At 56.9% G+C, this 12,884-nt stretch overlaps 1 protein-coding gene and 1 pseudogene across 1 annotated transcript in view; both read left to right on the top strand.

The window, feature by feature from the left end:
- Kif6 (kinesin family member 6) overlaps positions 1 to 11,988 on the top strand; it is a 355,828-nt gene extending 343,840 nt beyond the window's left edge. The window contains exons 19-22 of the mRNA XM_023720189.1: positions 1,961 to 2,058; positions 8,685 to 8,774; positions 10,129 to 10,232; positions 11,169 to 11,988. Coding sequence (XP_023575957.1) covers positions 1,961 to 2,058; positions 8,685 to 8,774; positions 10,129 to 10,232; positions 11,169 to 11,185 — 309 coding nt within the window. The 3' untranslated portion in view covers positions 11,186 to 11,988. The remainder of the gene's footprint in view (positions 1 to 1,960; positions 2,059 to 8,684; positions 8,775 to 10,128; positions 10,233 to 11,168) is intronic.
- A 534-nt stretch (positions 11,989 to 12,522) lies between these two features.
- LOC101574963 overlaps positions 12,523 to 12,884 on the top strand; it is an 11,679-nt pseudogene continuing 11,317 nt past the window's right edge.

Genomic DNA, 12,884 nt, shown 5'->3' on the forward strand with positions numbered 1-12,884 from the left:
TTCCGCTGTCCCCAGTACCCTTCAGTTGTGGTCACAGTGACCAAGAACACATTGTCGTGTCACCTGGTGGCTGCCAGGACCCTTTGAGATCACCTGTATGACTCATCCCTTCATTTGAAGGACAAAGACAGTGAGAGCCAGAGAAGATATTTACCCAAGACACACACAACCATGCAGTCACTGCTGTCCCACCATGTGGCTGTGCGACAGGACTGCAGCAGAAATTATTTGGATCAAATTAAATGCACAAGAGAGTAAAAAATTTAAAAATGAGGCTAAAATACAGCTCTCCAAATAGCTTAAAAGCTACATTATGACACAATACTCTGCATAATACTTCACAGCTGCATTAACTAATAAAATCTAGGCATCATATTATCAATAAAATAGTTTCAATTTGGCCATAATTTCAAAGTCATAATGAACACAGCAGTTTAAGATCTCTGCCCAACGGTGACAGTGTGAGAATCTATGTGGCTTCTCCTGGGGACAAAGCCACAGGAACTGCTAACCCTACTGTGGTTGCTGGCTTCATTTATTGACTTCAAGTTGAAGTTGAGGTCGATAAAGATACAAAGGTTTCCGTCTGCCTCTGCATCTGCCGGCCCCAGGTCACCAGTGAGCATGGCCAGCAGCCGCATCTGGCCCCCAAGAGCCGCTAGGCCAACACTCCCACACAGGCGGTCACTCACTGAGACACTAGAATCACAGCCGAGGAGGTCAGCTCCAGTGTGCCCGTCCCCAGATGTCACAGAGACAGAAGGGCCAGATGGTGGAGACAGGGATGGCGAGGCGTCCTCCCGCAGAGAGCCAAGCTGGCACTGCCGCAGGGCTGCTTCTCGGCCTGTGCTGCCCATGCAGCCCGAGTAGGCTGAGGCAGCAAGGCTCTGAGCACATTGGAACAGACCGCTCTGCGGGGCCGCCTGGGAGATAACGAAGCGAGGGAAACTGCCTGCTGGCTTCCTGTGCTGCTCCCCAGCTCGGTGCTCCTGGAGGTCACCAGGCATCCTGCCGAGGCCCACGTGGCAGCCACAGAAGCGCGCCCACCCACTGCTGAAGGCTCACAGGCTTCCCGAGCCCTGTGCAAGGTGCTCACTGTCGCTGGGAGAGAATCCGTGTGCGAAGATATGTGGATTTCTAGAGGACTGTCAGATGACATCGTCTGTCTACAAAAATTAATAGCTCCTCAGTTCAGGAAACTTGGAAAGTACAGAAAAGCACAAAGAATGAATCAAACATTCCCCACAATACTACCATCCAAAGATGATAGTTTGATGCCTGACATTAGAATATAAATGTATCTGGGTTTCTTTTTTTTTTCTTTTCAAAGTTTTATTGATAAACATATAGTAATGAGACAGTTTCAAATCAAATTGAAAGTACAGTTTCAACAAATAATACACTGCATATATTCTTCTTAGTGGTTAATTGCTGTACAAGATGCAGACTTGTGATCCTATTTACAAACACCATTAGAAAAAATCATTCTATTCATTAAGAGAATGCAACTATATATCTGTCCCAACCACTTTGAATACACAGATACAAAATGGACATTCATAGTTATACCCCATTTTTTTAAGTACCGTTATTGAATATTATAGGTGTGTAACTCAGCAAAATATTCTAAAAGAGTCCAGTAGCCCATAATAGCATTGCGTCCTCTGTTTAACTGGCAATGTCAGAAATTATTGACCTGAGTCCCCCACAGCTCAACATAACAACATGGCTTTACTTCCTATATTTTGTCTTCATACTTTTCTACTGGATGGTTAAGACCAAGGTAAAGCAGGACCTGTGCAACAAAAGTTGTAGCTTTTTGTGTATCTGGGTTTCTATCTTGCCATATACACTGTGCATGCCAACTTTTATAACTGGCTTTTCCCCTTTTTTACAAATTGCATCAACAACACTTACCTGTGCCTTAGATTCAGGCTGATGCTCTTCTCCGGTCCAGCAGGCATATTCTCCAGTAGTGAACCCCCTGGGTCCAGGGAAGCCTTCTCCGCAGACTGCTGAGCCCCAGCAGGACTGGTCCCAGCTTCTGGCTAACAGAAGGTAAGGGGAGAAGGCTGGGGGCCCTGGGAGAGCTCTCTCACCACCCTACTCTCACCTCTCAGCAGCTCCACACCCTTAGTGGAGGCTCTGCTGTTGCTGACCACTTGGGCATAGATCCGCAGGCAGGTAGCACATGAGCTTGTTTGGGACACACCTTTCAGTCCCTGCTTTGACCCCCACCTTACAGCTGTGTCCTGCTGTCCCCCCAGAGCCTCTTGAGGTCAAAAGTAGGGCTTTTTCCAAAGTGGCTAGACCTTGAGCATGACCAACTCGTGCTGCAGTGCCTGAGGCTGTGGATACGCTATAGGGACAGGACAAGGCTTGCTGCTAGCTGCGCGTCTTGGTCGCTTGCTGGCTTCTGCCATCTTCTGCCCACCATGAGCTGTTGCTCCCCTGAGATGCCCCTCCTCCACGCCACCCTGCCATGCAGCCAGCCGACCATGGTCGGAAACCTCCATACACTGTGAGCTGAACAAACCTTTCCCCTTTAACTCTGGGTGACAATGAGAAAAAGTAGCTAAGACACCCACCATGGTGACAGGAGACCAGAGGCTCCATCCAGTTCCTACCCTGACCGAGCGTGATCTGCAGGGAGAGAAGGAGAGTGCACCAGGGTGAGGGAGGGAGCTGAGGGCTGCGGACAAGATGGCACCGAGAGCTGGGATGTCCACCCTGTGTGCTAGCGAGAAGACACGCAGCAACCTCCCATGATGCCACATGAAGTGGGAACAGTGCCCACAGCCCTAACCGATGAGGGGTCAGCTTCCCTTCTGAGCTCTTGTCTCTGGCTGATAGAGCCTCATGTCCCTGCTACCTCCCTCCCCTGGGCCAAGGACTGCCAGGGAGAGGCCAGGGCAGCATGGGTGCAGCGTCCATCTCTGGCTGCCACCCAGGAGCGACCCGGCCCTCGGGTTGGAAGGCAGCTGAGGGCTCACACCGGAGTGTGCAGCACAGCTGTGAGAGCAGGGGTGCCCACGGCGTCCCGCTGTGAGGGAGGCAGCAGGCACTGTGCCCACCTCCCGTGTGCGCGAGATGCCCTGGGCCCATCGCCCCTGGGCAGGCATGAAGCATCAGCCAAGACCCAGCTGAGCGACCTTCTGCCAGCCACCAGCCACCGGCTGGTCCTCCCCACACTGACAAGGTCGCCAGGACCAAGGAGTCCGAGTATTGCAGCCAGTCGAGGGAGACGCGAAGAGCCAGGTATCATGTGATGTGACACCCTGCGCTGGAACAGAAAAAGCCACTGGCCAGACCTTAAGAGGAGCCTAAGGAAGGGCGAGCCTCGGTTAACACCACTTACCAGCATCATGCCAGTGCAGAAGCGTGCAGCCGGGTATGCAGTACATGCAGGCTGCCCGCAATCTAAACCTTCTGTCATCTGCAAGCACACCCAGAAAGGCTCATCTGGGACACAAAAGGCCCGCCACAGAAGCCCGCACTCCAGGCAACAATTCCCATGCTGTCAGCTTGCTTTCCAGAATCAGGAAACACCACCCAGTGTCCTCCTCTGCCCAAGGAGAGCCAAGAGCCAGCGCATTTTGTTTGCTAGAGGGGTGATTTAAACAGCAGTATTGATGCATAGGAAAAAGAACTGATCAGTTAGATTTCATTTAAATTTTAAATGCTAAGGGCCTGTGAGATAGCTCAAGGGACTAAGCACCTGCTTAGGCAAGTGCAGGGACCAGAGTTCAAACCCCAGCACCACATGCCACCTCTCGGCGCACCTAGCTGGCCACCAAGACCGGGTGTGGTGGCACACAGCTGTAATCCCAGTGATGGGGAGGCTGAGATAGGAGGATCACTAGAGTCCAAGAGCTGCATAGTGAGACCTTGCACAAAATAAATAAATAAATAATTTTTTAAAAAAAAAAAAAAAGGACTGGGGATGTATGTAGCTCAGTGCGGAGGCCCTGGATTCCCCAGTAACAAGAAAGATGGATGGAAGGAAGGAAGGAAGGAAGGAAGGAAGGAAGGAAGGAAGGGGAAGGGGAGGGAAGGGAAGGGAAGGGAAGGGAAGGGAAGGAGGGAGGAAGAGAAGAGAAAAGAGAAGAGAAGGAAGAGGAGGAGGAAATAAAAAGCCAAGCTACAGATTAGGAGAAAATATTTGCAGAACACATCTGTAAAGGACTACATCCAAAACACACAAAGGGTAATAAGTTCAACAATAAGAGAATAACTCACTTGAGTGAAAGATCTGACCAGCCACCTCGCCAGAGTGACACAAATGGCAAATAGCTGTAGAAGACGCACCGCACCCTCTCACTGGGGCACGGCTGCTAATTAAGACAACACGCAGCACTGCATATGTGAGAACCGCTGCGGTCCAGAGCGGTGGCCGTGCGGAGTGCTGTGAGGGCGAGGAGCCGCGGGCCCCAGCCACGCTGCTGGGATGGAGAGGACACGGCCGTAGCACCGGGCAGTGTGACAGATCCTCACGGCACTAACCACAGCCTCACCTCACGGCCTAGCAGTCACACGCTGAGATACAAACGAGTTGAAAACTTGCATTCACACAAAAACCAGGACACAAATACCTACAGCAGCTTCATTTATAATTGCCCCAAACTGGAAGCCACCATGATGTCCTCCAAAAATGAGTGGACAAGTGACCGACTGTGGTATATCCATTCAATGGAACATTATGTAGCAATTACAAGTGAGCTATTGAGCCATGAAGAGGCATGAAGAAATCTTAGAAACACATTGCTCAGCGAAAGAAGCCTGCCTGAGAAGGCTGCGCGTACCTGATTCTAATCACAGGACCTTTGGGGAGAGGTAAAATTACAGACTCAGTGTAAACATCGGTGGTAAGCGCACATTTCTAAGGAAGAAAGAATGAGCCCCAGGGGCACTGGAACTTTTTTTTTTTTTTGTCAGTCTTGGGGAACCAAGGGCCTTTACTCTGAATTACATTGCTAGCCCTTTATTTTTTACTTGGAGACAAGTTCTAAGCCACTAAGTTCTCCACCCTGGGCCTGCATTGGCTGTCCTGCCTCAGCCTCCTTGAGTTCTGAGACCACAGACTTGTGCCGTGGCCCCAGCAAGTGAAACCATGCCATTAAGGCACTGTGCTGGTGGACCCGTGATGTTAGGCGTTGTCCCAGCCCCCGGGCCCACAGCACCAGGGTGAAGCCCTGTGTACACAGCTCAGTGGCCTGGGATGCAGCACTCTTGGTCCTGCGCTTTTGTCACTTGACCTCAGTGATGCGGCTATTACACGTAGGGAAAATGGGGGGGTTAGAACTCTGTACTGTCTGCCCAATTTTCTGTGAACCTACAAGTAAGCTAATTAATTAAAAACTAGGAAGGTGGTGTAACTAGGCAGCCATGCGCTCCGTGGCAACAGGGACATCCAGCCAGAGTGCCCGGCACCTGGCCCGCTCTGTGCAGCTTCTTGTGCACCCGCCAGCCCTGCACTGAGAGCCCGGGTGGCTCAGGGCACCCAACCCACCAAGAGGACGGAGCTGCCCTGGCCATACCCACCAACCCCATAGACCAGCGCTGCCTGGCCGGGCTCTGGGACCCGCGCTCTTCCAGCCTCATCCTAGTGGTTCGCACAGCTCCTGCTGCGCGGAAGTTCCTGCCCCGCAGGAAGAAAGCAGCCCAGCTCTGCTTCTGCTGAGGGGCCCACAGAGCCCTGCCTTGGGAGGCAGGAGGAGAGCCTGTCACCAGCTGGCGCCGGGCATCTCAGCTCTGTGGACATTCCACGATGGCAGGCCAGCGGCTGGTGCTCCTAGATCGTCCAAGGCCACTGCACCGGGATCGCTCGCAGCCCCACACCCACCGCTCACAGCGGGCCCTGTGGGCCTGAGCCAGTGTGCAGCATCAGTGCTGTCACTGTCCCCACCTTGCAGATGAGAAAACTCAGGTGCAGGGAGCTCAAGTCACTCCCCAGGGTGTGACTTCCAGGGTGCGGCCAGGCTGGGTCCCGGTCTGATCCCCACTCTCACTGCCAGCGGCAGTGTATACAGTGTATGCTGCATCCACGGCTGCCCGCAGGGACACGGGTGCAGGGTGCATCATCCGCGTCTGCGACCGCATCTCACCCGAGGCTTTCCTCACAGCCTTCCAGATGCTGGGCTTCCTGCGCCAGCCTCCGCCCTCTTCGTGTCCCCGCAGCCTGACCGTCCCAGGGGCCAGGGTCACCGCGGAGTCTGCTGTGCCACCTTACAGGCCTGGACAGCTGGACTGTGGGGTGTGGGGCTCCCCACGCATGCTCAGCCCCTCCAGTAAGGAAACTGAGAAGGGAGGAGACTTTACAGTGTCGCTAATAACTTGAAGAGCTCAGGAGCCCGGGCACCACTCCCTAGGCCCTCTTCCTTCCCCGCTGTCCCTCCCAGCCGCTCCTGCTCCCCTCCTCCGCCCGTCTCCCACGTGTCCTCCCACAGTGCCGCTGCGCTCACCTCTGTCCCCTTCACCTCCACGCCCACACAGCCATCCCCATCCCTCTCCCGTGAGCCAGGGTGGCCCTGCGGCCCCAGCCTAGCTGCCACGTGGAAAGGTCGGAGGACGAGCCCGAGGCCCAGTGGTCCAGGCTCTCCTGGGAACCCACGGCCGGCCTCCTGCCGCTCCCCAGGGCACCTGGCCAAGGGCAGGGCCACCGCCCAGAGTGCCCTCATGGAGCCTGAATTGCAAGGCTTCCCCACAGCGTGGGCCAGGGTCCTTCAGCTCAGCTATAAGACGCACAGGGTGCCCCCGGCACCACCTCTTGTGACAGGCGACTGGGCAGGGCCACTCTGGAGCCCAGTGGCAACCCCAAAGCTCCAGGCTGCTGGCTCCCGACCCGGGCTCAGCCAGATCCTCAGTGGCACTGCAGAGGCCCTCAGCAGGGGTCGCTCATCCTGCTGGCTGATGGCGCCCTCTCCAGAAGGGCATCAGTGCGAATGACACACAGTGTCACACAGGGTAAAGGCCACGGGCAGCCTGTCCCCAGGGTGCCAGGACTCCGCTACCCCACACGAGACTATTCGGGACGCTCAGGGCAAGCTGGGCATCTGCATCCTCCTTGTGGCAGCCGCACCTTATGCCCCTACCGGCTTCTAATCCTCCAGAATATGAAATGGTGTCCTGTAGGGAACCCTGAGTTCTTGGCCACTGGTGTGCCAACAACTTGGTCCTGCAGACCTGCCGCGCATCCCCAGCTGACCTTGACCCTCCCAGCTGTAACCATGGCACCTGCAGGACGGAAACCCTTCCTCCCTTCTCCAGCCGGGAGCCAGCAGGAAGCCTGAGGATGGGCACTGTTCTCTGAAGAAAAGCGGGCAGAGCCTGCCCCCGCGTGGCGGCCTCTGGTCCTACAGCAGCCCTCTCAGACCAAGCGAGGGGAGGGGCCTCCCTTTGCAAGGGCTGGGGCCTGCTAGATGAGAGATGGGGCTTCCAGTTTTCTCTCCTATTTGCTTGGCCCACAGCCCCGAGCCCTGCGTGGCCGAGATGGAAGGGGGCAGAAGGCTGGAGCTGGGCCAGCGACAGCTTTCACATGGGGACACAGGTTGTCACCTATGGAGCAGACTGGCAAAACCTGCTCACCTGCCTCTCACGGGAACCTCCTCCCAGCCTGGCGTGGGTGTGCCGAGCTGTGAAAGGACCTCTGCCGGTGGTCTTCTAGGCTTGACCTTGTCCCTGCACAGGACCATCCCAGAGCGAGGGCAGCAGCGCAGCTCAGAGCAGACACCGTGTCCTCTGAGACCCACCGGCCACGGAAGTGCAGCTCAGCCTCCCCTGCTGCTGGTCGCAACCCGCTTGGCACGCAGAGCTGAGGCTGCCAAGCAGTGGGCCGCTGGGAGCACGCCTGGGCCACCTGGGTGCTGGGTGAATGAGGGTCCTGCTCTGGGGGTCTCAGAGCTGCGCCCCACTTCTGCCTGAGCCGATTCTCACCCATCACGCCGCGCTGCGGGCAGGACGGCATCCTCATCCCACGCGCGGAGGACCTCACGGGTGTGCGGACGGCGCTGTGGAACAATGTGATCACCGCCGCTCGCTTTTCAGCTTGCGCAGCCAACACCTCACACCTCCGTGAAGGTTGGCGTGTAAACAGCGCAAGAGGGACGCTCACTCCCCGCTCTGCACACCCACTGTTGTCACAGAGCTCGACCCCAGCGGCTCGTTCATTTTCATCAAATTTCTTTTCCCTAGCTCTCGAGGCTGGCGGTCTGGAAGAGGAGCCAGCAGGCTCTAGATCCAATGAAAATCCTCCTTTTCTCCCCGCATCTCACCAAATGGAATAGGCAGGGGACTCTGCCATTGTAGGATCACTGGGGCCCTTCCCAAGGGCTTTGTCCCCAGGGCCTAATCACCCCCAGATGCTCCTCCTGACTGGGTTCCTAGGGAGGTTCCCTGCCTGAGTTTAGATACTTCCCTTCTGCTGTGTCCAGGCAGGCAGGCAGGTAGGCAGGCAGGCAGGCAGGCAACTCTGGTTTCTCTTCCTCTTACAAGGGCACTAACAGCATCATGAGGGCCCCACCCTGAAAGCCCTCCTCAACCCCAACCACCTTCCCAAAGCCCTGCTTCTAAATACTGTTAAACAGGGTCTCAGGACTTCAACATGTGAATTTTGCCTAAATATAAAGGCTGAATTTCTCTGCCTCAAACCTCTGAATGCCTGGTGCTGATCTCCATTGTTTTTGCAGTGACGTGAACAGCAGGGACATCCCGCCCACACCTTGCCCCAGCCCAGCTGGCCAGGAGCCGCTCAGCCCCGGTGCCCAGCCGGAAAGCAGGTCTGTGTCTTCTCTGCCAGCTGCAGGCAGCGACAGTCTCTGCCTCAGCAGAGGGATCCTGGAGTCACCCTTCTGCTCTTCCACCCCCCCGAGGCGCCTGTCCAGTCCCTACACAGGCAGAGCCCAAGGCCAGCCTCACTCTGGTCCCCAGGGAACTCCTGGCATCTCCCACATTTCAACCTGCCAACCAGAGGGCTGGGGGAACTTTGCCCCAAACCTTGGGTTGCAGAAAAGCTTCACAGGGAGCCTTGAGAAGAGCCAGCCTGGGGCAGGCCACCGGCCCCTCTGCAGACACTGCACCCCGGAGCTGGCCTAGCAGGGCCAAGCAGAGTTGCTCCGGCCTCTTGCAAGTGCACTATTTGTGCCCTGGAGCCACTGGGCAGGCCAGGAATCTGTGGCACTGAGCTACCCACCCTGAGCACAGCCAGTGCCCAGCAAAGCCCCAGAAAGAAGGGAAGAAGGAAAGGGAAGTGCACTTGAGCTTCTGAGGTGCAGCAGGCCTCTGCCATTGGCTGCTGTGAGGTGAGGGTGTGAGGCCGGAGGGCCACCAAAACCAGCCAGCGACCTGCTCAGCCGGGTGCTTGGACCTTCCCTCCCTACAGGAGCTTGCTCTGAGCCTCAGGCGACACTTCTGCCTTTGAATCTCCCTGGGAGCTGCAAAGGAGGCTGGGAGGCGTGGGGTTTTTAGTTGTGGCCACTTAGCTAAAATGGTTCTTCTAAGGAGAGACAGGGAAGCAGCTATCTCTGTCTTGGGGGCAGTTAGCTCAGCCCTGATGGGGGAGGCATCCATTCTGGGGAGGCATGGTAAAAAAAAAATCACATGTAAGCTGGGGGTAGAAAAAAATGGGTAAAATAAGGGTGATTTGGGCAAGAGCAGGAGTGGCAGGAGAGAGCAGTCCAGAGGGAAGACGGGACAGCAAAGGACCTAAGGTTGTGGATAGTCAAGGACTCGAAAGGGCAAGGGACAGAGCACACAGGACCTGGGAGGTCTGGGGACAGGGTTTACATTTAAGAGCGATGCAAGCAGCAGGGCATGGTGGTGCCCATCTGTAATCCCAGCACTCCGGAGGCTGAGGCAGGAGGGTCACTGTGAGTTCAAGGCCAGCATCAGCTACATAGCAAGGCCCTGTCTCAAAAAAAAAAAAAAAAAAAAAAAAAAAAAAAAGACGGTTAAAGGCAGGCGTGCCAGGACCCAGCCTGCGAGATGAAAGGGTTGGGGTGGCTGTGACATAGGTGGGCGGGCAGGAGGAGAAGCCCCGCTGGGTGGTTCCAGGCTTCCTGCTAAGGTGGTGGCATCCTGGGGAAGGGCTCCCGGGCACAAGTGTGGTGAGGTGTGGCCTGCGCTTGTCCCCAGCACTCCTGAGCGGCCCTTGTCAGTCCCTCTCACTGGAGACAGCCAGACGGACTCTGACATCCTGGCATTCATCAGGGCCCGGCAGAGCCTCCTGCAGAAGAAAGGTAAGTGCAGCTCCCACAGCCGTGCCACGGCCCAGGCTTCTGCTTAGCTCGCTGGGGACGGAGCCACAGCCACCCGGCGGCCACAGAGACAGACTGCAGTGACCCAGGGGCGGGGTCAGAGCTCGGAGGCTGCTTGGTGTGTTGGTGGTCCAGCTGCACTTGGCCGAGCGCTATCCCCCTGCTGGACTCCTGCTTCTCTTGTCCTCTGTCCCTGAAGGCCTGGTCCAAGCTACTGCATGATGGCTAGAGGAGCTGGTGGCAGAGAAGGCAGCCTCCACACTGGGCCCTGAGACACTTCGTGTCCCATTCCGGGAGCACAGTGACCAAAATCCCAATAGATGGAGAGAGCCCGAGAAGGAACCAGACGTGGCCCCTTGAAGCGCAGTCTTGAACGAGGACCTGTGTCCTGCGGTCCCCGAGCCGTGCCGAGGGGCCGGGACCTGTAGGGCTGGACAAGCGTGGTATGGAGTCGGTTCAGCTCCAGCCTCCTCTCTAGCAGCTGCTGCTGCCCTGGCCCAAGTGGGAGACATCAGACCTCAGCTGTGCGGCTGGCAAAGTCACCCTATTGGTCTGGCAAAGTCACACCGCAGGTCAACTAGAACGCAAGGACCCTGGTTCTCCATCCAGAGACCCCTCCTCCCAGCCCAGCCCTGGGGGTGGCGCGTGGGTAGCGCGTGGTCTGAAGGCGCCACCCACAAATGTAATTGAACTGCAGCACACTGCAAAGAGGCTTCAGGGCTCATGGGGCACCTGTGCCACCCTGAGCTGCTGCCATCCACAGTCCCCGCCCAGAGGGAGAAGACTTGCAAAGAGCCTGGGGGTGCACGGAGCTCCTGGGGGACAGGACACAGACCAGGGCGTGGCCAGTGGCTCCTCTCCTCCCTCACATCCTGGGTTCAGTACCCACAGCCTAACTCCACACCCATCTCCTTTTAGGCCTCGGGAGCAACTGACTCCCGTGGGAGTTGTCCTTGGCCCCTGAAGGCATGACAAGCCCTGGATGCAGGCCCCATCCCTCCCTCAAGACGCAGGCGCAACCCGGGGACACTGTGAGCAGCTGTGGACTTGAATCCAGCGGAGGAGGCTGAGAGGCCAGAGGCCGCAATCCATCTTCCTGTGCCTGCAGAGCTGGGGCAGTGGGAGGGCTTCAGCTCACTGTGGGGTGCTGGTTCATGAAGGCACAGAACGATCAGCTAGAGAACGTGATGCCGGGGGATAATCTGGGATCTTCAGCCACTCACCCCACGACCACCCCAGCACCCACTGGGGAGGAACCCAGGAGTGGCTGCACTAGGCTTCAGAGCCCAGCCAGATGTGGGGCATTGTGGAGCCAAGCCAAGCCTACTCTCCCAGCCCAAGCTCCCCCACCTCCTGCTAGCCCTGGACGGCCAGCTGTGTCCCAGGAGCCAGGCACCCTCCAGTCCCAGGGTACCGCAGCAGGACAGAACAGTAGGCAGCTCCCAAGCGCTCTGCAGAAAGGGGCAGCGTGGTACCTTTGGCTTCAGCTTCTGCCCAACCCCTCGGGCCTCTGCAGGATGGGGTCCAGGGATCCCCAACTCCCCACCCACACAAGGAAACACCACTGTTCATGGTGCAAATCACAGAGCCTCCCAGCCCTCAGGCACCAACTCGGGGACTCGGGGCCAGAGGGTGGGCACTGGGCCTCCAGGAGGCCTTGAACAATGCTGCGGGTATCAGATCCCCTCTGGCCATCGGGGTGGGCATGGAAGGTGGAGAGCGGTGGCCCTGCACAAAGGGGCAGCTGAATAAAAGCACCTGTGCAGAGCTCCTGATGTCAGTGCCAAACAGCACCTGGCGGCCCCAGAGGCAGAGCAGAGACAGCGTCGGAGAGTGCGGTTTGTCCCTTCTCAGGACTGAGTGAAAATGTCGTGCAGGAAGAGCTCCTTAATCTGCACCCCAATATATGTAACAAGCGAGCCAGAACAAATGGGCCGTTTCTAGCTGGTTGTGGCCATGTGCCCTCCCCAGGGGCTGCTCCCAGCCACTCAGCTACAGTACCCCCAGCCCCTCTCCATCCGTTCCTTTTATTTTCACCTTCTCTCTCCACCTGTCATCTCCTCTTCCTGCAGCTCTTGTAAGCCAGCCATTCCCCACCCCCCAAGACTGAAAGCACATGACGACAGGACCTGCTTGTCTTGGTCACTGCTGTGTCCCCAGCACAGAGCCTACCCTGAATAAATCATCCCTCCATTCAGAAGCTGTAGAGCCAGGGCCAGAGCTGCTTCCAGGCTGGGGTCACTGCCTGAATCCCCTGGGCACAGAGACGGCCATGGGGGGAGGGGTCTTGCAACTCACAGTCTATGCACACAGTAGGTCCTCAGGCGAATGTGTGGGCAGGTATAACAGCCCCCACAGTCATTGCTGGCAGCTCCCCAAATGCACACACACGTGTACACACACACTTGGGTCCTGACAGTGCTATAGAACCTTCCAGAGTCCCTTGTGATACGGTTCTCTGTCCCTGGCACACGCCAGTGCCCTTGGCCCTCGGGAGCTGGCCCCGTCCAGTGACCGTGGATCCCCCACCTAGATGTTACCTCCTGGGTCCAGGCCCCATTGACAGATGTGTGGTGTGGCCCCATGTAGCACAGAGCCAGCCTCCTGGGGTAGTCATGAAGACAGGAGGGGAGG

This window comes from Octodon degus, unplaced genomic scaffold (genome assembly GCF_000260255.1).
Source record: "Octodon degus isolate 3935 unplaced genomic scaffold, OctDeg1.0 scaffold00005, whole genome shotgun sequence".
Taxonomy (NCBI): Eukaryota; Metazoa; Chordata; class Mammalia; order Rodentia; family Octodontidae; genus Octodon; species Octodon degus.